Source organism: Calidris pugnax, unplaced genomic scaffold (assembly GCF_001431845.1).
Source record: "Calidris pugnax isolate Ruff unplaced genomic scaffold, ASM143184v1 scaffold96, whole genome shotgun sequence".
Classification (NCBI taxonomy): Eukaryota; Metazoa; Chordata; class Aves; order Charadriiformes; family Scolopacidae; genus Calidris; species Calidris pugnax.
The window spans coordinates 449,318-474,515 of record NW_015090866.1 but is presented as its reverse complement, the minus strand read 5'-3'; the positions used below and the strand labels follow the sequence as shown (position 1 = coordinate 474,515).

At 49.0% G+C, this 25,198-nt stretch overlaps 1 protein-coding gene across 4 annotated transcripts in view; it reads left to right on the top strand.

Annotated features, from left to right (window-relative positions):
- NRF1 (nuclear respiratory factor 1) overlaps nt 1–25,198 on the top strand; it is a 71,090-nt gene that overhangs the window by 14,009 nt on the left and 31,883 nt on the right. For all 4 annotated transcript variants that reach the window (XM_014945425.1, XM_014945427.1, XM_014945424.1 and 1 more), the window contains exons 6-10: nt 6,354–6,512; nt 8,093–8,290; nt 9,426–9,527; nt 13,404–13,561; nt 23,056–23,180. In XM_014945425.1, coding sequence (XP_014800911.1) covers nt 6,354–6,512; nt 8,093–8,290; nt 9,426–9,527; nt 13,404–13,561; nt 23,056–23,180 — 742 coding nt within the window. The remainder of the gene's footprint in view (nt 1–6,353; nt 6,513–8,092; nt 8,291–9,425; nt 9,528–13,403; nt 13,562–23,055; nt 23,181–25,198) is intronic.

The following is a 25,198-nucleotide window of genomic DNA, read 5'->3' as shown; positions in this document are numbered from 1 at the left end:
TGCCTCTGTTAGATGAGAAATGGTTTTTATTCTCGTTGTTCTGCAGGACCTTTGGTCATCATCTCCTCAGCATAGGAGAGACATGGAGCTGTTGGAGCGGGGCCAGAGGAGGCCCCGGAGATGCTGGGAGGGCTGGAGCCCCTCTGCTGGGAGGGGGGGCTGAGAGAGTTGGGGGGGTTCAGCCTGGAGAAGGCTCCAGGGAGACCTTGGAGCCCCTTCCAGTCCCTCAAAGGAAAGCTGGGGGGGGAACTCTTGATGAGGGAGGGGAGCCATAAGAGGAGGGGGAAGGGTTTGACTCTGAAAGAAGGGAGATGGGGATGGGATGTGGGGAAGAACTTGTTTGCTGTGAGGGTGGTGAGAGCCTGGCCCAGGTTGGCCAGAGAAGCTGTGGCTGCCCCATCCCTGGAGGGGTTCAAGGGCAGGTTGGAGGGGGCTTGGAGCAACGTGGTGTGGTGGGAGGTGTCCCTGCCCAGGGCAGGGAGGTGGGACTCAATGATCTTTAAAGTCCCTTCCAACCCAAACTGGTCTATGATCAAGCATGTAAACAGCTGATGCAAGAGCGTAGCAACGTAGAGCCTCTTATTCCAAGTTCTCTCATGGTGTGTAATGGTAAAACAAGTATCTTATTAGGAGTAACCCTATTTTAGTGCAATGTGGTAACTCGAAACAGCTTTGTGAAGGTTTCTCCTGATCTGTGGAGAGTGTCCATGCTCTTTGTGCCCCATTTGGCTAACCATCACTGTCCCAGTTAGCCCAGCCACTGTGGTGTGTGCCCGTGTTGTGGGCACGCAGTGCTGCCTCGGTTTCCCCACACATCGTACAGGGATGACGTTTTATAAATGTCTTAAAAAAATTTTTTTGAGGTCTTTGAATGACTTGCAAGGCCACCTGGGGACAGAGCACCAGATTTAAAGGACAAGACTGCAACTCCTGGGTGGATTTTCACAACCCAGTAGGTCTGCCTGTCTTGGAAAAGTTTCAAAGAGTAGGATGCTGCATGTGGTGCTCGGGAGATGGTTTCGTTGCTGAAAGCATCCAGCTGCTCTAGAGGTTTTGCCAAATTTGGGGGCAAACTTTAAATAGAAACAAAGCACCGAGATGCTGAATGCAATGAGGACACCATGCTGGCTTGGGTGGGGGTTTTTTTTTGGCCACAATTGTGATTTGGAATACATTTGTTGGAGAGAGTGGATGGTAACTCTGAGCCTGCATCGCTTCAACCTACCGCACTGCTGGAGGTGCCATCATTTTTCTGTAGGAACCTTGATTCCCAGCACTGCCAATGTAGTTATTTGCATTCGTTAACAAGAAACGAGCTTTTTCAACTAAAGTTGCACTAAGCCCTATGGAAAACCGAAATATTTATAAATATAACTTGGGCAGCTGCAATTAAGAGGTGTGTGACGGGGAGTGGAAAAACGAGGCCCGTGCGTTCAGCAGCTGCAGGTGTCAGCAGGCAGGTGGTGGAGGCGTGAGCTCCTCAACGAGGAGATGAAAATAACTCTCCTCTTAATTGCTCTGCTTCCCTGGTGGTCTTGAGGGAAATAAAGCCTTTACCAGCCCGGGCAAAGATGCTTCTGTAAACTTGCTCATGGAGAGCATCACCCACCTCGGCCGTGCAGAAAAAAAAACCCGTATTTCAGTGGGGCTTTTACCCCACGGCCATGACACAGAGAAATCTCCTTGCTTTCTGGATTTCAGCTACGTGGACACTCTCCCTCAGAGCTGAGTTTGCCCCTGAACTCGTTCTCAGTTGCTCTCTGATGTGATTAAGGAGTAAAGTTGGGTAAGGCTGAGGTCGATGCTTCAGTCCACTCCCACTGAGGTCACTAGAATTTGTTTAGACTTTGCTGAACAGGTGATTTGTCCTTTTAATCTGATGGTTTTTAAACTTCATGATTTGCAGCCTGCTTACACAAGCCAACAAAGTTTATCCAGGCCTCTCAAAAATCATCTTGACAGGCTGAAAGAGTTGGGGTTTTTCAGCCTGGAGAAGACTTAGAGGAGACCTTAGAGCCCCCTCCAGTTCCTAAAGGGACTGTGGACTCCAGGAAAGGTGGGGAGGGACTTTTTACAAGGGCATGTAGTGATAGGATGAGGGGTAATGACTTCAAACTGGAAGAGGGGAAATTTAGATGAGAAATTAGGAAGAAATTTTTCACTATGAGGGTGTTGAACCTGACCCAGGTTGGCCAGAGAAGCTGTGGCTGCCCCATCCCTGGAGGGGTTCAAGGCCAGGTTGGAGGTGGCTTGGAGCAACCTGGTCTGATGGGAGGTGTCTGGGTTGGAACTGGATGATCTTTAAGGTCCCTTCCAACCCAAACCATTCTGTGATTGATGTGTGGTTGCATACTGCCCTGCTAGAAGCTTTAGCACAAGCAGCAGATATCTCTATGCTCGTGACAGTTTGGATGGAGGAGAAGCCAAGCGCTGCAAAACGGTGACTAAACTCAGTTTGTGGTGGTTGGATCCCCTCCATGGAGGGGTAGGGATGATCCTGTGGTGCTGGACCCCATTGTCCAGATACAAAGTGTGCTGGTGCTCCCTTCTGGTCTGTCAGAGGTGTGGTATGGGGACAACCTGTGTTTCTGCTCTCCCAGCAGGTCGTTGGCGTGTGGCAGAGGGAGCATCCTTCTTGTGCGGTGGAGGGAACCCAGGGTTAGGAATTGAGTCCCCCATTCAGCTGAGCTCTATCAAAGGGATGGTTCTTCCAGCAGTGGGAAGGGTGGTGAGTCTTCCAAGGTGCTGGATGCAGGGATGAGTGTATACTTTTTTATATAATGCCTGCTTTTACAGCATTAATCTCGGAGCCTGCTTCATGCCTTGTGACAGGGCAAGAGGAAATGGGCACAAACTTGAATTAAGAAGTTCCACTTAAACATGAGGAGGAACTTGTTTGATGGGAGGGTGGCAGAGGCCTGGCAGAGGCTGCCCAGAGAGGTGGTGGAGTCTCCTTCTGGAGACATTCCAAACCCGCCTGGACACGTTCCTGTGCAACCTGCTCTGGGTGGACCTGCTTTGGCAGCGGGGTTGGACTGGATGATCTCCAGAGGTCCCTTCCAACCCCATGTGATTCTGTGCCTTTGTGAAAGAACAAATAGTTGTGTCTAGCACTCAGATCTCCAAACTCTGCTAGAAGATGGTGATCCCAAGAGGGACAGGCTGGTTGCCTGATGTGCCTCTCCAAAACATGAGAACTACTCATTTATTCTTACACCTTGAGCGTGGTTTAAGGGTGGAAGAGAAGAAGGATTTGTATAAAGAGTAAATCTGTGAGCAGATGCTTCCATGGGGAGACCCACAGCACCTCCTGATGACCAAGTGGTTAATGTTGGGTTGGATTCATAGAGTGGTTTGGGTTGGAAGGGACCTTAAAGATCATTGAGTTCCAACTCCCCTGCCATGAGCAGGGACATAAACTGGGCATAAACTACCGTATCTGCCGAGTGCTGTCACTTCTTGTTGAAGGCACCCAGCTGACCCTATGCCTTGACTTTACTGTGAATCTGCCGAGTGCTGTCACTTCTTGTTGAAGACACCTAGGCTGACCCTATGCCTTGACTTTACCGTGGTGGATTTAGGAGAGCAGCAAACCCTGCTCTCATCCATCCTGCCAGAAACCACCCGGCAGCGAGACCTCGCAGAGTTCGGGCAGGGCCATGTTGGGTTTTCATAGCAGGAAACTCATGGTGACAGCCTGGTGGCTGCCTTGACAGATGCCTGGCTTTTTAATCTGAGTGTTTAAACATTAATTGGAACTTTTGAACACGAAGAACGTTTAGTCTAAAATTGGCTGTGGCAAGAAGAAGGGCCAGCGAACAAAATACCTGGGTGCTTTGCTGCAGTTGCTGCTTTGCCTTCTCCCACTTTGAGGTCCTGCGTGGACTTGATTTTGCTTTTCCCAGGTGCTGCTTTTTGGAGATCCTACAGCTGAGCTGTGGGGACAGGTAGAAAATTCCCAGCACGGGTTTTGCTCCCTTGTAGAAACCACTTTCTGTGCTTTGGGCCGTTGCAATTAGCTCACTACTACTTAAGTTTGATGTTAAAACTTAGAAGACGCTCTGTCTGTGTACCCAAAGGGTGTCAAAGAAACATTTGTCACAGTTTCTCTCAAACCCTCCATGCTAGAGATGATGAGAGCCCTTTCCAGACCTGGGAACGGTGCAAATTAGAGCAAAAAAACACCCAAATTGTGGGGTTTTTTTAGCAGAGGTTGATTTTCGGGTGGTTCGTGGACGGAGCCAACAGAAATTGTGGCTCCCACGGATGAAGTGGGTCCTTCCAGCAGCACCCCAAGAGATGCAGGGTCTTTGTCTCGGTGCCGTAGCCTGTGTCAGAGCCCTCTGAGCTGCCCGGGTGAGGTCTCGTTACGGCACTAATTAGAGAAGTCCTCGCGCTGGAGCAGGTTGTGACGCTGCTGCTGATTGTCTCCCTGGTGGATTCAAGGCAAACCCTCCTTAACGAGTGCCTCGAGCCGCTGAACTCCCTGGGACCAGTAATTAATCCAGCTGGTAACAAGGAGCAGAGCTTGCAGATAGCAATTCTGGAAAGGAGTTTTTAACTGTTTTTGCACCTCAATGCCCTCAGCAGGTGTATATGAATAAATGGGGTCTCACCTGGGGAACCTGAAGCGTGGCAGGGAGGCTGTTGGCCCTGCAGTGGAAGGTGCATCGTGCACAGGGATGGGGAAAAAAGGCACCAAAGTGGTTTTTTGTGCCTCCCTTTATAATTCAGGGGTTTGATACGGCTTCTCTGAGGTGGCTCAGGGCGTCCGTGGAGTGGAGGAACTGAAATACAGCTGCTTCTCTGATCACAGTTGGTTCTTCTAGGGTGGGCAGCAGATACACTATATATGGACACACAAATATATTAGATTTTTATTGCCTTTAAAGTCCCTACCCACTGCTGCAAACTGCATGAGATGTAGTAAATCATGCATATAAAGAAATAGTTTTCTTTTTACCAAAACACACTTCAGTTTTTCTGTTTCACTGTGTAAGCTTGGACCCACTATACACCTTCCAGCTTTCTGTTTCACTGTGTAAGCTTGGACCCACGGTATGTGAGTCTTGTGTCCAAAAAAGCCACTGCAGATCCCGGCACATTTAGTGGTGTGTTTTGGGCTAAAGGCAGCTTGTAAATGAGTTGATTTACAGCTTGGAGCCAGAGGATCCAGACTGGAACCAGGATGTCGTTCATTCAAGCAGGATTGTGGCTGGGAGGAAGGAACACTCTTATGGCAGAAGATCAGGGATGGGTGAGACGTCCTCCACGAGCAGGACTGTGTCCTTGCTGTGGCAGAAACCAATGTTGGTCCCAGCACACTCTTCCTCAATGTGTAGACATCTCAGAGTTGTAAGATGGCCCAAGGACTCTCAGTGGCACTGTCACAACCTCAAATAACTTGCTCTTAAAGCTACGAAAGGGTGCGGGGAGGTGTTATTAAATCCAACTATTTAACTGTAAGTCAACATGGTTTTGTCCAACATATGTGCTCGTGAGCTCTGCTTCTCTTCCTGCTCTGTTTCTGCAGCTGAACCTTTTCCTGAGGCTCCGGGCAGTGCCTGGTACAAAAACCAAATGTGTCATAAAACCCCGTGTGAGTTTTGTATTCCCTTTGATAACACTGAGGCTGTTACTTGCTCTTGGTGACGCGTCTGTTCGATTTGCTTTGCACATCTCTTTTTAAGGTATTGTCTCCTCATGGTAAAGGTGGTCACTGGTTGACCAGTTTCTGTGGGTGCTAAGGAGAAGCAAAAGCGGGTTGAAAGGTGTCCTTACTCTCCAAAAATTAAAAATAGATTGAGAAAATTAATCCAGTGTGTGTTATGTTCCGCAGGGGTGGAAAAGCGTGTGTGTGAGACTGTTTTTTTACATTTGAGCATCTCACTGAAGCTCCATCCTCTTTGCAGCATCTGTGTGAAACATACGTCAGCTCACGTCTGAGTTCCTGTCGCTGTGGGGACACCGAGTCTGGGTTTTCTCTGTGTTTTTCTGATTTTAATATTCTTTTTTTTGTCTCCCTTTCAGGTTGGCTATCTCTCTTCATGGTAGCGTTTGAACCATGAAGTGTGTCAATACAGCCTGTGCTTGTGCCTTACTGTTGTAATTTGCTGACTTAATTTCATTTCTGCTCTTCCACATGGTGCTAAGCTCTTCTCAGCTGAGTCTTGGGAGAAGATGGTGAAAGTATTTTTCCATTTTCCTTAGGCATTGAGGCCTCTTCCAGTTGATGGTTCCAACAGGATGGGAGTTAAACGTAATAACTCTGTACTGTGCACCTCAAAGCTACCAGAGATATGAGTTCCTAAAAAAAACCCAATCTCTCAACCCTCTGATGTGTTTTGTTCCAGGCACAGCTGAGAGCTTTCATCCCCGAGATGCTGAAGTATTCCACGGGTCGTGGGAAACCAGGCTGGGGCAAGGAAAGCTGCAAGCCCATCTGGTGGCCTGAGGACATTCCATGGGCCAACGTTCGCAGTGATGTCCGCACAGAGGAGCAGAAGCAGCGGGTGTGTATCTCCCATGTCTGTCTGTCTGTCTTTGAATTGAGCATGGGGGCTTGCAACCAGTTCTTGTGGGAATAGTTTTCCCCTTGAGTGACAGAACAAACTATGATGTAGGCTCTTCCTTGACTTCACAGAATCACAGAATAATATGGGGTGGCAGGGACCTCTGGAGATCATCTAGTCCAACCCCCTGCTAGAGCAGGGTCACCCAGAGCGGGTCCCACAGGAACGTGTCCAGGGGGGTTGGAATGTCTCTGGAGAAGGAGACTCCACCACCTCCCACCTCTCTGGGCAGCCTCTTCCAGGGCTCTGCCACCCTCACAGCAAACAAGTTCTTCCTCATGTTTAGATAGAACTTCCCATGTTCCAGTTTGTGCCTGTTTCCTCTTGTCCTGTCCCTGGGCACCACTGGAAAAAGCCTGGCTCCATCCTCCTGACACCCACCCTTGAAGGATATGTAGGTGTTAATCAGATCCCCCCTCAGCCTTCTCTTCTCCAGATTAAAAAGACCCAAGTCCCTCAGCCTTTCCTCACCAGAGAGAATTCCCCTCATCATCTTTGTAGCTCTTTGCTGTCCCCTCTCCACCAGTTCCCTGTCCTTCTTGAACCAGGGAGCCCAGAACTGGACACAGTGCTCTAGATGCAGCCTCACCAGGGTGTCAGATGTTCAGCCTGGGAGAGTGATGAGAGGTGTAGCCTTCAATCTGATCTGTCCCTGCTGGGGTTGTGAGATGAGAAGGTATTTCAGCCCTGGTGCCCTTTTGGCTACCTGCAGAACCTGCCTGCTTCTGTGGCCTTATGAAGCAGCCTCCCCAAGCCTAAGACAATTCTACTCTTCAAGTGTGCAGGTCCTTTACCGTAGAGTCTGTATCATGGCATCTTGAGCATTTTGAAGGGATGCTGTCCCACCCTGAGCAGTCAAAGAGAAGCAGTCAAGGATATGCAATGAGGCCAGGAAAAAAATGAGAGAACTCAGTGAAAAGGTCTTGGGTATCAGTTCTGGCCATGGATCCTGAGTGCTGGTGATGTTTCTACCAACCTGTCACAGATAATCAGAGAAAGTTCCAGGGTGTGCAAGCGGCAGGAATCATGGAGGCTGATGTAGATCTGGTTGGATGGATGTCCAGGGAGGTTGGAAATGGTGCTCTGGCACCATTGGAGGCTGGAAATGGTGCATTCCTGGGCAGAGATGGTTTTCTACTTGTCTTCCCCAAATCCCTTAGAATTCCTCGAAAGCTGACGAAACGGATCTCATTGAGAAGCTTCCCTTTCCCTTGGCCAGATGTGCTCATTGTGTCGGTACACAGCAATGCAGTAGCTCTCCAGAGTGGTTTTCCTGGTCTTGGGGAAAGGGGGACGATAAGGAGAGAGAGATTAGATCTTGGGGCCTTTGGTTCATTTGAGATTTTGTTGAAAACCGCCCAATAAATCCCAGTAAAGATAGGCACGTAGATCGCAGCAGTAGCTGCACTGCAGCAGTACATAAAACTTTTATGTTGACTTTTGACTGGTTTGTTTTGGGTTTTTTTTTCGAAAACTTTTATGTTGACTTTTGACTGGTTTTTTTTATATTTTGCTGGTAGGTGTCGTGGACCCAAGCGTTGCGGACTATCGTGAAGAACTGCTACAAGCAGCACGGGCGCGAAGACCTGCTCTACGCGTTTGAGGATCAACAGACACAGCAGCAGACGACGACCACACACAGTATAGCGCACCTCGTGCCCTCACAGACAGTGGTACAGACCTTCAGCAACCCTGACGGCACCGTGTCCCTCATCCAGGTGAGTGGAAACCTCCCCTGGGCTTTGCATTTCCAGCACGGCTGACTCGGGATCCAGTTGCCCATGTCAGTTTAGAGCAAACTCCTTTTGGTGGCTTAACTTGTCCTTCAAGAATTTTGTCTTTATCTGTATGTCTTAGCCTGAAGGCTTGTTAACCCAGTTCTCCCACCCAAACAAGCCGTCTCATCTTCTCTCTTCCCCACTCCCATCCCAAGGCTTGTTAACCCAGTTCTCCCACCCAAAGAAGCCATCTCATCTTCTCTCTTCCTCAGTCCATCCTTTGTTTTCTCCTGTTATGGCAGCAGAAGCATTTCTGCAGTTATTTGGTCAAGCCATTCAGGAATCTGACCTGGATTTCATGAAACCCATTTACAAACAAATACAATTCATCCTGTGGCCACAAAATGCCTGTGGTGGCACTGGGATCATAGAATCATAGAATCACAGACTGGTTTGGGTTGAAGGGACCCTTAAAGACCATCCAGTCCCACCCCCTGCCCTGGGCAGGGACACCTCCCACCAGCCCAGGTTGCTCCAAGCCCCCTCCAACCTGCCCTTGAAGCCCTCCAGGGATGGGGCAGCCACAGCTTCACTGGGCCAGGCTCTCACCACCCTCACAGCAAAGTGCCTAGAGACAAGAAACCAAGTGAATGGTAAGGAAGGAACATTATAAATGAGGACTGATGTGCAGCATGTTGTGATCCAGGAGTACTCGGTGGCTTTTTAAGTGACTTCCACCCCATGGGAGAAACCTTTTCGCTCCACCTGCGCACCACGCTCACACCTGGGAATGGCACTGGTGTCCCTCAGGTCCTCTTTGTGAAGCTGGGAGGACAGAGAGGACTCTGTCCCCTATGTGAACATAGGGGACAGAATGAGGGCCATGCAGAACTTCCTTCTGGACCATGTCCAATCTAGAAGGTCCCATAGATTAACGTGTCTGTAGCATGTGATTCCCTCCTCCAGCCCTTCAACACTACTCCGTATTTTCTGTGAGCTCTACAATTACTGTTATTCCCTGTGGGTGCGAGGCTTTTTAATCTGAGAGTGTTTGAGTGTCCCTTTGTCTGAATCCTGTGGACTTTTTCCAGCAATAACAAGTGTGTTCAACTGCGTTTTCTGTTGCCTTTTGTAGGTTGGCACTGGTGCTACGGTTGCCACGCTGGCCGATGCCTCAGAGTTGCCCACCACAGTTACCGTCGCACAAGTCAATTATTCTGCAGTGACTGATGGAGAGGTAAGAAAACCAGAATTGCCCTGTCATAGAATCATGGAATGGTTTGAGTTGGAAGGGACCTCAAAGACCATCCAGTTCCAACCCCCTGCCCTGGGCAGGGACACCTCCCACCAGACCAGGTTGCTCCAAGCCCCCTCCAACCTGCCCTTGAACCCCTCCAGGGATGGGGCAGCCCCAGCTTCTCTGGCCAACCTGGGCCAGGCTCTCACCACCCTCAACAGCAAAGAGTTTCTCCTTGAGATCTCATCTTCTCTCACCACCCTCACAGCAAATAATTTCTCCTTGAGATCTCATCTCCATCTCCCCTCTCAGTTTAAAAAGAACTTTAGAAGGTGCTGAACTGTTGTCATTTTGATTCAGGACTGGACAAATGTATTTGTGCAGTTTTCATCTCCCCTCTCAGTTTAAAAAGAACTTTAGAAGGTGCTGAACTGTTGTCATTTTGATTCAGGACTGGACAAATGTATTTGTGCAGGTGAGTATTGTGTGCAGGTCTGGAGCCCTCAATATAAGGACATGGACCTGATGGAGAGGGTCCAGAGGAAGGCCATGAGGATGATCGGGGGATGGAGCACCTCTGCTACGAGGACAGGCTGAGGGAGCTGGGGTTGTTCAGCCTGGAGAAGAGGAGGCTCCGGGGAGACCTAATAGCAGCCTTCCAGTACCTGAAGGGAGCCTACAGGAAGGCTGGGGAGAACCTGTTTAGAAAGGCCTGCAGTGACAGGACGAGGGGCAATGGCTTCAAGCTGGAGGGGAACAGATTTAGACTGGAGATGAGGAGAGGGTTCTTCACTGTGAGGGTGGTGGAGCACTGGAACAGGTTGCCCAGGGAGGTGGTTGAGGCCCCTTCCCTGGAGATATTCAAGGAGAGGCTCGACGAGGCCCTGGGCAACCTGGTCTAGTTGGGGGTGTCCCTGCTGACTGCGGGGAGGTCGGACTAGATGACCTTTGGAGGTCCCTTCCGGCCTGGGCAATTCTATTTAAAAAAAAAAAAAAGCAATTATGGTGGATATTTTTTTAATATCTTCTATAGATTATTTATTTTGTGAGGTCTGCTGTAGCAGATAAAGGCTTGATGACCTATGCAAATACACGTTAATGTACCCATATTGAGCAACTGTTTCTCTACTGTGCTGTAGATCCTGGGTGCTGGTTTGTCAGTTCAGGGCTTGGAGCAATGCCTGGGATATTTCAAGCCTGTGGTTTGCAAAGAATATCCCAGGGTTTGGGCAAAATCCTGTGTTTCTTTGGCCACCGATCTATGGACAAAATGGGGCTGTTCCTTTGCTGCAGCTTTTAGGGAGGTTTGGAGGTAAATCCCTGGGGGAGCAGTATAAATACACAGGGGTGCAGGGACAACAGGAGACACGGTGGAGTTACTGTGCCATTTACTGTCAAAGTTTCTTTACAACTTTGCAGAGTTGTTTCTGTCGAGGGTTTGATCCAGACCATTTCAATCCCAACATCTGAACACCCAAACGTACATGCAGTTATTTTTCCACCTTTCTTTTTTGATTAAGAACATGTTTTTTGTGTGCGTGTTTAAGGAACGTTCCTTAAAGATTTTGAAAAAATTTTTAACATTATTTTTGGGGTTTTTTTTTACCCTTTTCACTCCCCAAACCACCTTTAAACCAGGCTGCAGGGCACTTTCTGCCCCCTTTGTGTGCAGGAATTTCTGTGTGCAGGAGGGACAGGGTCTGGTCCCCTCTGCCTGGATGGGGCTGTGGCAGCGACAGGTGGCAGCACAGAACAGCTTAGATCTCCACCAAACCCCATTCCCATCTCAGACCCAGGGGGAAACAGCCCATGGCCGTGACCTTGAATTACTTCGGAGCTGCTTTGAGGGTTTTCAAGAACCATCTGTTTCTGTTGAGGTCGGAAAAAAAATTTTTCAAAGGCACAAATAGAAAGGAAGGGAACACAGTTGTCTAATTCCTAATGTGGTCAGAACATCTAAGGAGTATCTTGGACAAAATACAGAAAAGCAAACTTGCCTCATAGAATCATAGAATGGTTTGGGTTGGAAGGGACCTTAAAGATCATCTAGTGCCACCCCCTGCCCTGGGCAGGGACACCTCCCACCAGAACAGGTTGTTCCAAGCCCCCTCCAACCTGCCCTTGACCCCCTCCAGGGATGGGGCAGCCCCAGCTTCTCTGGCCAACCTGGGCCAGGCTCTATCCACCCGCCCACTAAACAAGTTCTTCCCCACATCTCAGCTCCAGCTCCCCTCTTTCAGGGTCAAACCCTTCCTCCTTCTCCTAGGGCTCCCCTCCCTCTTCAAGAGTCCCTCCCCATCTCTCCTGGAGCCCCTTGAGGGACTGGAAGGGGCTCCAAGGTCTTCCTGGAGCCTTCTCTTCTCCAGGCTGAACCCCCCCAACTCTCTCAGCCCCCCCTCCCAGCAGAGGGGCTCCAGCCCTCCCAGCATCTCCGTGGCCTCCTCTGGCCCCGCTCCAACAGGTCCATGTCCTTCTGATGTTGGTGGCCCCAGAGCTGGAGGCAGCACCCGGGGGTGGGGGTCTCCCCAGAGTGGAGCAGAGGAGCAGAATCCCCAGCCTTGCCCTGCTGGCCACACTGCTGGGGATGCCTGGACCAATCCTTCCTTCTTTTCCAGGCCTTACTCCATCCCTGTCCTGAAAAAGCTCAGGCATCTTTGCGGGACACTGGATGTCACAGTGACACCTTCTCTCTCTGCCCCCCCCCTCCATCCTTTGATGGGACTAACCCTTTTCTTGCCCAAAAGCACTCCTTATCTCATGAGCTGTGAAGTCCCAAATGGAGAAATGTGGGTGAGGAGGTGGAAAATGAACAACTGAAGGACAACTTAGGACAAGAGGAAAGGGCCTCAAGTTGTGCCAGGGGAGGTTTAGGATGGATATTAGGAAAACTTATTACACTGAAAGGGTTGTCAAGCCTTGGAAGAAGCTGCCCAGGGCAGTGGTGGGGTCACCATCCCTGGAGGTATTTAAAAGCCAGGTGGACGTGGTGCTGAGAGACATGGGTTAGTGATGGTTTTTTTCAGTGTTAGATTGATGGTTGGACTCAATGATCTGAAAGTCCCTTCCAAGCTGGTCAGTTCTGTGATTCTATGAAACTAAATGAACTTTTTATGTAGGTAGGCTTCATATTAGGTCTGAAGTAAGGAAATTAAAAGTACCTGAAATATATGAACACAGAACTTTCCATCTGCTGCCATCTTTTGTTAAGTATTTTGCTGCAGCACAAAGAAGTTCCAGTTGGCTCAAACCCATCCGAGGTCACAAGTGCTGGACAAATAAATCCTCAATGATTTGGGGAACACGGCTGTTCCCCAAAATGACATTGGATGGATGCAGACAAATAGGAACAGCAAGGCAGGCACAGGCTGTTTCCCTGGGGGACATGATCCACTTTAGGGTTCCAGCACCACAGAAATGAGCTACTTAATAAACTGCCCAGGGTGGCTAGCAGTGATCTGAGTATGGCAACCATCAATGCTGGCTTGTTTTATTGTGGATGTGGCTGGATGAGAGGGATTTGTGGGAGGTTGAGTGTCTTCACAGGTGTTTGGGGTGCACTTCTCATGTGTGAGAGAAAGCTAAAGTTCTTATTTGAAGATTAAACATATGGAGAACAGCAACTATAATTGCAGGCTGACTATAGAGAAACTCACTTGTGGCTTTGTAGGGTCCAGCAGTGTTCTCAGGTGGATCCCAGGCTTCCTCCTTCTTTTTCCCTGTCTCTCAGAGCCAGAGCACGTGTAGGATTCCGCAAATCCTTGCAGTTCTGCAAGGATTCTTGGAACTATCTTGCTTTTTCCTTTGCATTTCGTGCAAATGTGCATTCATGGGATAACACCCTATCCTTGAGCCTTTCTTTTTTGTTTTTCCCTGTAGGTGGAGCAGAACTGGGCAACGCTACAGGGGGGTGAGATGACTATCCAGACGACGCAGGCATCCGAGGCCACGCAGGCGGTGGCATCGTTAGCGGAAGCAGCGGTGGCAGCATCTCAGGAGATGCAACAAGGAGCAACTGTTACCATGGCACTCAACAGGTACAGGGGAGAGATGAAGGCTTGAAGCATGCACAGATGAGGTTTTCACTCTGATGGTGCAAAAACCACTGTGTACAGTCCCAGTAGAGGCTTTATCTCAGCAAATCCCTATTTCAGACCACGTCCAGGTGTCCACGGTTTTCACTCTGATGGTGCAAAAACCACTGTGTACAGTCCCAGTAGAGGCTTTTCCTCAGCAAATCCCTATGTCAGACCACGTCCAGGTGTCCGTAGGGCAGTTCCTGATTTCCACTGTGACCACAGAAGAACACTGACATGGAAAATTCTTGAAAGAGGAAAAGATGGGTAGTCACTGTACCCTCCAAACAATCTTATTTGTGCAGAATTGAGCTTGCTAAGCAAGTGAGGGTCATGATGTGCTAATAGCACCTTTTAAGTCTGCTGGTCTGGGTCTCCCTTGATATTATTAATGGTTTCTTACTAAAAGGCTAAGGCTGAATTTCCCTGTTCTGTGGCCATACAATCTCCAGAAGCCAGTGTTTCGAGGGCTTTTCCCAAATGTGTTTCTGAAGTAGAAGGTGAACAACCTGCAATATTAATGCTGCCTCTTCATCTTGGAACAAACTCTGTTAGATTTTTGGTTGTAATTAGGTTACCAAGATCTACAGTGTAGTTCTCCACAGGTCCATGCAGCAGGTCTTTGCTCAGCTCTGGTGAGTTGCTTAAGCTTTGTCTGCTGCTCTTAAAAACTGGAAATGGCTGTGGGACACCACAGCTGCACCCTGAGAGAGCAGGAGGGACCGTAGGAAACAAGGCATCACCCCCAGCAGCATGGGAGGCTTCACACTGCCAAGGTGTAGACAAAATATTTTCCTCATCCAAATCAGGATTCTGGTCTAAAGGCTGTTGAGGGGGCAGCCATGGGTTAGGACAAGGCACAGGTCCTCACTGCCAGAAGGTCAGAGTAAAGCTCCAAGACCTTGTTATATACAGAAATTACTCCAGCAGTCACCTTGATCTTGGGGGCATTCAGCATCTTGCTTCTAAATTCCTGTTGCAACTGATTCACGAACACACCTAGAACTGTTTCTTTTCTTTGTGGTCCAGAGGAGGCCATGGAGATGTTGTGAGGATTGGAGCCCCTCAGCTGCGAGGACAGGCTAAGAGAGTTGGGGGGGGTTCACCCTGGAGAAGAGAAGGCTCCAGGGAGATCTTAGAGTCCCTTCCAGTCCCTCAAGGGGCTCCAGGAGAGATGGGGAGGGACTCTGGATGAGGGAGGGGAGCCCTAGGAGGAGGGGGAAGAGTTTGACACTGAAAGTGGGGAGATGGAGCTGAGATGTGGGGAAGAACTTGTTTGCTGTGAGGGTGGTGAGACACTGGAACAGGTTGTCCAGAGAAGATCTGAATGCCTCATCCCTGGAGGGGTTCAAGGCCAGGCTGGATGGGGTTTTGAGCAACCTGGTCTGGTGGGAGGTGTCCCTGCCCAGGGCAGGGGGTTGGAACTGGATGGTCTTTGAGGTCCCTTTCAACCCAAACCATTCTGTGATTCAGGTCCATCAGTTGTGTCCTTTCCTGCTGCCATACAAGGTTGGTTAAGTAGGCTGTTGGTTAAGTAGGATTTTTTGCTAATAGTTTCAGTATAAAATTGCCTTTTTAAAACAAGTCATCTTTTTAGGATACTGTAAGAAGAACAGTTAAAGTAAGTAGGCATGGAGTTACAGGAAAAAGCCTTGTCTCCTGGAATCCATCTTGCAGGATTTGTATCCTGCACGCTTCCAGGCAATACGTTTTTCTGTGGTGTTGTTTTTTTTTTAATTGCAGGCTGACTATAGAGAAACTCACTTGTGGCTTTGTAGGGTCCAGCAGTGTTCTCAGGTGGATCCCAGGCTTCCTCCTTCTTTTTCCCTGTCTCTCAGAGCCAGAGCACGTGTAGGATTCCGCAAATCCTTGCAGTTCTGCAAGGATTCTTGGAACTATCTTGCTTTTTCCTTTGCATTTCGTGCAAATGTGCATTCATGGGATAACACCCTATCCTTGAGCCTTTCTTTTTTGTTTTTCCCTGTAGGTGGAGCAGAACTGGGCAACGCTACAGGGGGGTGAGATGACTATCCAGACGACGCAGGCATCCGAGGCCACGCAGGCGGTGGCATCGTTAGCGGAAGCAGCGGTGGCAGCATCTCAGGAGATGCAACAAGGAGCAACTGTTACCATGGCACTCAACAGGTACAGGGGAGAGATGAAGGCTTGAAGCATGCACAGATGAGGTTTTCACTCTGATGGTGCAAAAACCACTGTGTACAGTCCCAGTAGAGGCTTTATCTCAGCAAATCCCTATTTCAGACCACGTCCAGGTGTCCACAGGGCAGTTCCTGATTTCCACTGTGACCACAGAAGAACACTGACATGGAAAATTCTTGAAAAAGGAAAAGATGGGTAGTAACTGTACCCTCTAAACGATCTTATTTGAACAGAATTGAGCTTGCTAAGCAAGTGAGGGTCATGATGTGCTAATAGCACCTTTTAAGTCTGCTGGTCTGGGTCTCCCTTGATATTATTAATGGTTTCTTACTAAAAGGCTAAGGCTGAATTTCCCTGTTCTGTGGCCATACAATCTCCAGAAGCCAGTGTTTCGAGGGCTTTTCCCAAATGTGTTTCTGAAGTAGAAGGTGAACAACCTGCAATATTAATGCTGCCTCTTCATCTTGGAACAAACTCTGTTAGATTTTTGGTTGTAATTAGGTTACCAAGATCTACAGTGTAGTTCTCCACAGGTCCATGCAGCAGGTCTTTGCTCAGCTCTGGTGAGTTGCTTAAGCTTTGTCTGCTGCTCTTAATAAGTGGAAATGGCTGTGGGACACCACAGCTGCACCCTGAGAGAGCAGGAGGGACCGTAGGAAACAAGGCATCACCCCCAGCAGCATGGGAGGCTTCACACTGCCAAGGTGTAGACAAAATATTTTCCTCATCCAAATCAGGATTCTGGTCTAAAGGCTGTTGAGGGGGCAGCCATGGGTTAGGACAAGGCACAGGTCCTCACTGACAGAAGGTCAGAGTAAAGCTCCAAGACCTTGTTATATACAGAAATTACTCCAGCAGTCACCTTGATCTTGGGGGCATTCAGCATCTCGCTTCCAAATTCCTGTTGCAACTGATTCATGAACACACCTAGAACTGTTTCTTTTCTTCGTGGTCCAGAGGAGGCCATGGAGATATTGTGAGGACTGGAGCCCCTCAGCTGCGAGGACAGGCTGAGAGAGTAGCAGGTCTTTGCTCAGCTCTGGTGAGTTGCTTAAGCTTTGTCTGCTGCTCTTAAAAACTGGAAATGGCTGTGGGACACCACAGCTGCACCCTGAGAGAGCAGGAGGGACCGTAGGAAACAAGGCATCACCCCCAGCAGCATGGGAGGCTTCACACTGCCAAGGTGTAGACAAAATATTTTCCTCATCCAAATCAGGATTCTGCTCTAGAGGCCGATGAGGGGGCAGCCATGGGTTAGGACAAGGCATGGTTCCTCACTGCCAGAAGGCCGGAGTAAAGCTCCAAGACCTTGTTATATACAGAAATTACTCCAGCAGTCACCTTGATCTTGGGGGCATTCAGCATCTCGCTTCCAAATTCCTGTTGCAACTGATTCATGAACACACCTAGAACTGTTTCTTTTCTTCGTGGTCCAGAGGAGGCCATGGAGATATTGTGAGGACTGGAGCCCCTCAGCTGCGAGGACAGGCTGAGAGAGTAGGGGGGGTTCACCCTGGAGAAGAGAAGGCTCCAGGGAGACCTTAGAGCCCCTTCCAGTCCCTCAAGGGGCTCCAGGAGAGATGGGGAGGGACTCTTGATGAGGGAGGGGAGCCCTAGGAGGAGGGGGAAGAGTTTGACACTGAAAGTGGGGAGATGGAGCTGAGATGTGGGGAAGAACTTGTTTGCTGTGAGGGTGGTGAGACACTGGAACAGGTTGTCCAGAGAAGATCTGAATGCCTCATCCCTGGAGGGGTTCAAGGCCAGGCTGGATGGGGTTTTGAGCAACCTGGTCTGGTGGGAGGTGTCCCTGCCCAGGGCAGGGGGTTGGAACTGGATGGTCTTTGAGGTCCCTTTCAACCCAAACCATTCTGTGATTCAGGTCCATCAGTTGTGTCCTTTCCTGCTGCCATACAAGGTTGGTTAAGTAGGCTGTTGGTTAAGTAGGATTTTTTGCTAATAGTTTCAGTATAAAATTGCCTTTTTAAAACAAGTCATCTTTTTAGGATACTGTAAGAAGAACAGTTAAAGTAAGTAGGCATGGAGTTACAGGAAAAAGCCTTGTCTCCTGGAATCCATCTTGCAGGATTTGTATCCTGCACGCTTCCAGGCAATACGTTTTTCTGTGGTGTTGTTTTTTTTTTCTAGAAGTTTTTCTGGAGTAGAACATCAGTGGGCGTTTTGATTTTAATTTCATCCCATCTCTACTAGTTTTAGCTCTTAAAGTCGCAGTGAGCAGTTCCTTTTCTTCCATTAGCTCAGGAAATTCAGAATCTTCAATAAAAGCAAATGTTGTTAGAATTAAAGAGTATTTTCTAGAAAATATGAAAGGAAGAGCCCTCAACAAGACATTTAGTCTCTTCTGCGCCTCAGGGCAGGAACAGCTCTGTTTATACCCAGGAAAGTCTGTTCAAACAGCTTGTAGTTCAGGAGCAATCTGGAGCACTGTGTCCACTTCTGGGCTCCCTGGTTCAAGAAGGACAGGGAACTGCTGGAGAGGGTGCAGAAAAGGACTATGAAGATGCTGAGGAGCCTAGAACATCTCTCTGGTGAGGAAAGGCTGAGGGACTTGGGTCTTTTTAGTCTGGAGAAGAGCATCTGAGGGGGGATCCGATCAACGCCTATAAATACTTCAAGGGTGGGTGTCAGAAGGATGGGGTCAGGCTTTTTTCAGTGGTGCCCAGGGACAGGACAAGAGGTAATGGGCACAAACTGGGACTTAAGAAGTTCCATCTAAACACGAGGAGGAACTTGTTTGGTGTGAGGGTGGCAGAGCCCTGGCAGAGGCTGCCCAGAGAGATGGTGGAGTCTCCTTCTCTGGAGACATTCAAACCCTGCCTAGACATGTTCTTGTGGGACCTGCTCTGGATGACCTTGTTCTGGCAGGGGGTTGGACTAGGTGATCTCCAGAGGTCCCTTCCAATCCCTGTTACTCTGTCATTCTGTGATGTGAAGACTGTAGCGGCGTTGCAGTTGGAATGAAGGGCCTCATGTTTTATTTCCCAGCTTGTTGTCACCTTCTTGGGATGACAGTAGACCCTTGTGTTCTAATGACCATGGTAGAGCTGGAGACTTTTCCGGGTGAGTGTCCTCTGACACCCTTCCAGCTTTTTCTTTGCCACAAATGCTCCTTGGAGCTTTCAGCTGTAGGAGTGCGGTCTTTCCCCTGCCTGTAGAAAGATCTCAGCAAGATTCTGGTCCTTGAAAGCCGGTGGCTTATCCCAGCTCTGGAAACTTTACGCCTAATTTAGCTGAAAGCTGCCTTCTCTGAATCTTATTCTGATGGCTACTTTCATAGTCCCACATAGAGCAGTTCATCTGCCAACAGCACGACGTGACGGATGACGCAACCTCTGTCAGGTTTGAAGATGGGAAGTATTAAGCCTTCTAGTAAAAGAGGACAAAGTAGAAGTGGGTAATTAATTCATCGATTCGAACCGATTAAAGTTTGTGGAGCACCCTGTGACTGCAAAAAGCTTTTATGCTGCAGATCATTATTATTTTCAGGGATGCAACCGTAACAAATTATGAAAATGCTCAATTGGCCTTGAAAGTGGATTCGAATAAGTGCTATATGAAGTCTGGGAAACAGGGTTACACCAGTAAATCGACGCTTACCCCGGGTTTGCTGCACTGGAGTTGGCTTTCCTGTAGTATAACAGCCTTCACAGAGCTGCAGGTTCAGAAGAGGGATTAGAATCATAGAATCATAGACTTGTCTAGGTTGGAAGGGACCTTTAAGTTCATCTAGTCCAACCATCAACCTAACTCTGATAAAAAACCGTCACTAAACCATGTGTCGACCCCTCACCAGCTGCATTGCCCTTCTCTGGACACGCTCCAGCATCTCAATGTCTTTTTTGTGGTGAGGGGCCCAAAACTGGACCCAGCCCTTGAGGTGGGGCCTCACCAGTGCCCAGTACAGGGGGATGATCACCTCCCGAGTCCTACTCACCACGCTGTTCCTGACACAGGCCAGGATGCTGTTGGCCTTCTTGGCCACCTGGGCACACTGCTGGCTCCTGTTCAGCCGGTGTCCACCAACACCCCCAGGTCCTTCTCTGCCAGGCAGCTCCAGCCACTTTGCCCCCAGCCTGGAGCGCTGCAGGGGGTTGGTGTGACCCAAGTTCAGGGCCTGGCACTTGGCCTTGTTGAACCTCATCCCGTTGGTCTCAGCCCATCCATCCAGCCTGTCCAGATCCCTCTGCAAAGCCATTCTACCCTCCAGCAGGTCAATGCTCCCACCCAACTTGGTGTCATCTGTAAACTTACTGAGGGTGCACTCCATCCCCTCATCCAGGTCATTGATGAAGATGTTAAAGAGAACCAGCCCCAATACTGAGCCCTGGGGGACACCACTCATGATTAGCTAAAGGGGATGGAAAAGCAGAAAAAGAAAATACTCTTGTCCATGAACAGGGTTTAAGAGCTGCTCTGAGAGGCAGGGGGGCTGTTCAGAAGTGAGAATACACCCTGAGTGGGTACGGTTGGGAAGTGTACAGCATCCAGGCAGGAAATTAGGAAAGTGAATGAATGAATAGGAAGTGCTTGGAAAATATTTGAGTCCATTGATTTACCACAGAATCAGATGAGCAGTTAAGAAAAAGCATCCTAGAGGAAGCTTCCTAGATGGCTCCTTCCATCTCTTTTCCACGGGACATGCTAAAGAAAATACCCACTTTTTTAATTCATTAAGGAGATTTATGTAATTCATTAATTCATTCAATTTAATTCACGTAGGGGATTCAGCTGCAGGAAAGAGGTGGCTTTGGAGTAATTTTGTCACCAGCAGTAGGTCACCAGAAGTAGTTACTAGTTGTCCAAATGGTCTGGAGAAATCTGGGCAGCTGCTCAAGGGTGCTCACTGCACTGTGTGCAACTAATTAGTAAATAAAATGTGATTGTCCATAAATGTGAAGGGATAAACATAGGAAGAAATATCTCCTGCATATACCCAATGAGGTACTAACGATATGCTACCCATTACCATTCAGAAAGCGTTCAGGGGACTGTCCTCCAGGAATGTTTTCTCACTGTTGAGCAGATATTCTGAGAAGAATGAGCTGAATATTAGGAATTACAGGGAGAGGCACAGAGAACAAGCAGGAATTTGGCCCCTGGGCTACCTCACGGTGTGTCTACGGCTCGGACAGTGTGAGAAATTGTCACCCCACTCAAAGAGATGCCCAGAAAAAAGAGTCTGGGAAGTACGAGAGCGATCAGAAGCCAGGAAGAGTAAGTGGACTGTGGCTCTGTAGCCCGGGAGGGAGGTGACTGGAAGTCTATGAAATCATGAGGAAAAGGAAAAGGGAGCAGTGATTTTTCTGGTTCTCACAATATCAGGCTTAAGGGCTGCCCAGCCAGCCCCAGGCAGCGAGAGGCACAGAGAACAAGCAGGAATTTGGCCCCTGGGCTACCTCACGGTGTGTCTACGGCTCGGACAGTGTGAGAAATTGTCACCCCACTCAAAGAGATGCCCAGAAAAAAGAGTCTGGGAAGTACGAGAGCGATCAGAAGCCAGGAAGAGTCCTTGCACAGTAAGTGGACTGTGGCTCTGTAGCCCGGGAGGGAGGTGACTGGAAGTCTATGAAATCATGAGGAAAAGGAAAAGGGAGCAGTGATTTTTCTGGTTCTCACAATATCAGGCTTAAGGGCTGCCCAGCCAGACTGAGCAGCAGTTGTCGGAGAACCAGAGTGCAGTTCTTCTTCACGCAGCATCTAATTAAATGTGGAACTCATTGCTACAGGATGTTGTGGAAGCAAAAAGTCTAAATGGGTTTCAAAGGGGATTAGGCAAATCCAACCTGATGGTCCAGGCTGCAGTCTCTGAGGTAGGAAATCGATACGCTGCCGACTATCGGAAGCTGAGAGGGTGTAGGGAGGGAAGGAACAGGCACGCTCCTTCCTAAATACCTGATACTGGCTGTGCTCACAGCTGCATGAGAAGGACCTTTGGTCTGACCTCATTTGTATGAGGAAATTTAAGAACAGTGTGCTAAGCTGCCCATCACTCGTTAAAAAGAATTATTAAACCACTTGGCTGGGAAGGAGAACTGTGTCTTGGCTAAATGTGGAGCTGCTGGTAATGGTAAACCTCTGGGCCTGGTGGAATCAGTAATGAAGGGGAAAGCTCTAAAATCTGCAGAGACTCAGAGTGTGACAGTGCCAAAAGAATGTGGTTTGTACCAGAAACCCTCGTTAAAAAGAATTATTAAACCACTTGGCCGGGAAGGAGAACTGCGTCTTGGCTAAATGTGGAGATGGTGATGTGATGCTGGTAATGGTAAACCTCTGGGCCTGGTGGAATCAGTAATGAAGGGGAAAGCTCTAAAATCTGCAGAGACTCAGAGTGTGACAGTGCCAAAAGAATGTGGTTTGTACCAGAAACCAAAGGCAGGAAGGAGCCACGTGGTATTAACTACTCAGATTGCCTGACCAAAGGCAGGAAGGAGCCACGTGGTATTAAGTACTCGGATTGCCTGAAATGTGCCCTTGTGAAGGAGGTCATCCTCCCCCTCTGCTTTGCCCCGGGGAGGCCCCAGCTGGAGCACTGGGACCAGTTCTGGGCTCCCCAGTTCCAGAAGGACAGGGAACTGCTGGAGAGGGGACAGCAGAGGGCTACAAAGATGATGAGGGGCCTGGAGCATCTGTCAGATGAGGAGAGGCTGAGTCTGGAGAAGACTGAGGGGCAGGGAGCATCCTCTGGAGAAGAGAAGGCTGAGGGGGAGTCTGGTTAACACCTCTAAATCCTTCAAGGGTGGGAGTCAGGAGGATGGGGCCAGTCTTCTTTCAGTGGTGCCCAGGGACAGGACAAGAGGGAACGGGCACAAACTTGAACATAATAAGTTCCATCTCACCATGAGGAGAAACTTGTTTGTGGAGAGGGTGGCAGAGCCTTGGAAGAGGCTGCCCAGAGAGGTGGTGGAGTCTCCATCTCTGGAGACATTCAAACCCCACCTGGACACGTTCCTGTGGGACCTGCTCTGGGTGACCCTGCTCTGGACTGGATGGTCTCCAGAGGTTCCTCCCAACCCCCTATCGTTCTGTGAAAGCTGTAGTAGTCCCAAGAAAAAGAAGGTGAAGGTAAGAAGGCAGAGATGTTCTGACTAAGAGATCTCCAAGCTGGAAAGAACCCAGTGGAAGCAGCTTTGGATAACTCCATCTGGGCCCAGTAAGAAGAATCCCTCCTTGCTGGATTTGTTCTCTTGACGTATGTTGCCTGGTTAAAATGGATGCTACCGGAGTTATTTGTTTTTTTGATCTTCCTAATTCTTATTTCTCCTTCTCTGTGCCCGCAGTGAAGCAGCTGCCCACGCAGTAGCCACGCTCGCTGAAGCCACTCTTCAAGGTGGAGGACAAATTGTCCTATCTGGTGAAACCGCAGCAGCAGTAGGAGCACTTACCGGAGTCCAAGATGCCAATGGTAAGGCTGATGGCAAGCTTTTACTTTGTCTGTTTTGGGGTTTTTTTGTCTTTGCTCTTAGCTAGGGTTGTGTTTTTTTTTTTCCCTCTCTTTCACTTGAAATGTCCAGTTTTTCTCTTGTAAAATAGTTCTGCCTCGCTGCGGGTTGTCACTAATTAGGTTGTGACTTAAAAGCCCAGAATAAAATGGTAGCACTATCCTGTTGTTTCCTGCCATTGGTGCTGGTGGCTCTGCTCTTTTTCCTCCTTCTGCCAACTTGTTATTGAGCCTTAGTTTTGGGTGGCAATTCTCTATATCTGTACAGGGAGGACCAGCCTTGGCCAACTAACACAACCAATCAGCGCCACGATAAACTCATCTCCAAAACGCTTCACAGACAAGTGGCAGAGATTACGACCATCATTTTATTACCCACTCTTTTCCTTCCTTTCCCGAGGCTTTTTTTTGTGTGCTTTGGTGGCTGCTCTTGAGCAACTGTCGCTTTTCTGCTTGGGTGGCACCTCCAGGTTGGCACTCAGCCTCGGGGTGTTTGCCTCCTGCTTGACTTTCCCTCTTGCCACCGTAGTCCGTCGCTCAGTCCTAGGGATCTTTTGTAGCGTTTCTCCCCTTGTTCTCTGGATGCCTCTTCTGCCACATCTGGTGACTTTTGCAGTTATTCAGACTAATCTGGTAGTAAGTTCATAGGATCTGGTTCAAAAGACAATACTGGAAGGTATGAATATCTCCAGTTGGTGCTCATCCCCCACCTCCATTTGCGCTCTACTTCTGCCTGATGCCTTTACCGCGCTTTCCATGTTCTCTCATGGGTTATATCAATTAAATGGAAGGAGGTGTGTCAAAATAAGCTCAAAAAGGCTGCAAAGAAATGTTGCCTCGAGGATGGGGGGCTATTTGGACTCCAAAGGTGGCAGAGTGAAATGGAAGGAGGTGTGTCAAAAGAAGCTCAAAAAGGCTGCAAAGAAATGTCGCCTTGAGGATGGAGGGCTGTTTGGACTCCAAAGGTGGCAGAGGGATGACTTCTTGCCTTATCACTTTTGCACGTAAAGTAGAAATCTGGTTAGATGAGACCTCGAGTTGGGCTTCCATCGATATCCTCACAGTGTGGGGAATGCCTTTTCAAATGTCAACGTTTAGTTGGCGGCAAAAACGGGGCAGTGGAGGGAAAAGTAGTTTTCCTCGGGGCGTTTGACTTGATGTCTCCTGCTGTGGAGTCAGCCAGCCTGAAGAGGGAGCAGAAATGAAGTGAAAACCCTGTCCTCGGAGCTGGCTGATATTGAGAGGGAAGAGTAAGGTTGTGTTGCGTTACACTTTGCCGGCAGCCCGGCGTGAAGGGGGGGTGAGGGGGGAGGATAAGTGATGGGGTGTTTATCGAGGGAAAGATCTGACCCTGGATGCTCAAAACCAGCAACTAATCAGATTTGTAAAAGCACGTTAGCGCCCTTTAGCAGATCTGCACCCCTGGCTCCTTTTGGTCTCCTTCCAAAATGCTTTCATGGTCTGGATTCCTCTGGATGCTTCCCCTCAACAGCTCTCCTCCTCCACACCCTTCCTGAGTCACTCCACCTCACTCACCCAGCATTAATATCATTTTAATGCAGGCTGGGCTTTTTTTTCTCACCCCCCCCCTTTCTTTCTTTCTTTCTTTCTTGGTTGATAGCCTACTGTAGTCAGTGACAATATTGTATTGACTCCCTTTTTTTTTTTTTTTTTTTAGCAGCAGAGTTGGAAATCAGATGGGATTTAGAGTGCATTAAGGGGAGAGAGAGAGAGAGAGAGAGGCTGCAGCATTTTCCTCTGTGCAAAACCTCACCCGCAGCCCCTCTCCTTGTTTCCACTCTTCTTCGATTTGCTGTAATCTCCGGTGGTATTAAAGGGGAAGGGCTTTGTCGGCGCGGTAGCCCTTGGAAAAGCGCCGTGCTGTTAGTTTTATTACGCAACCAGCTAATATATCTCCCTTAGGGATGCAGGAGATGTTGGTATCCATTCCTGCTGTCTCTGTCTGGGGAGGTGGAAGGGGG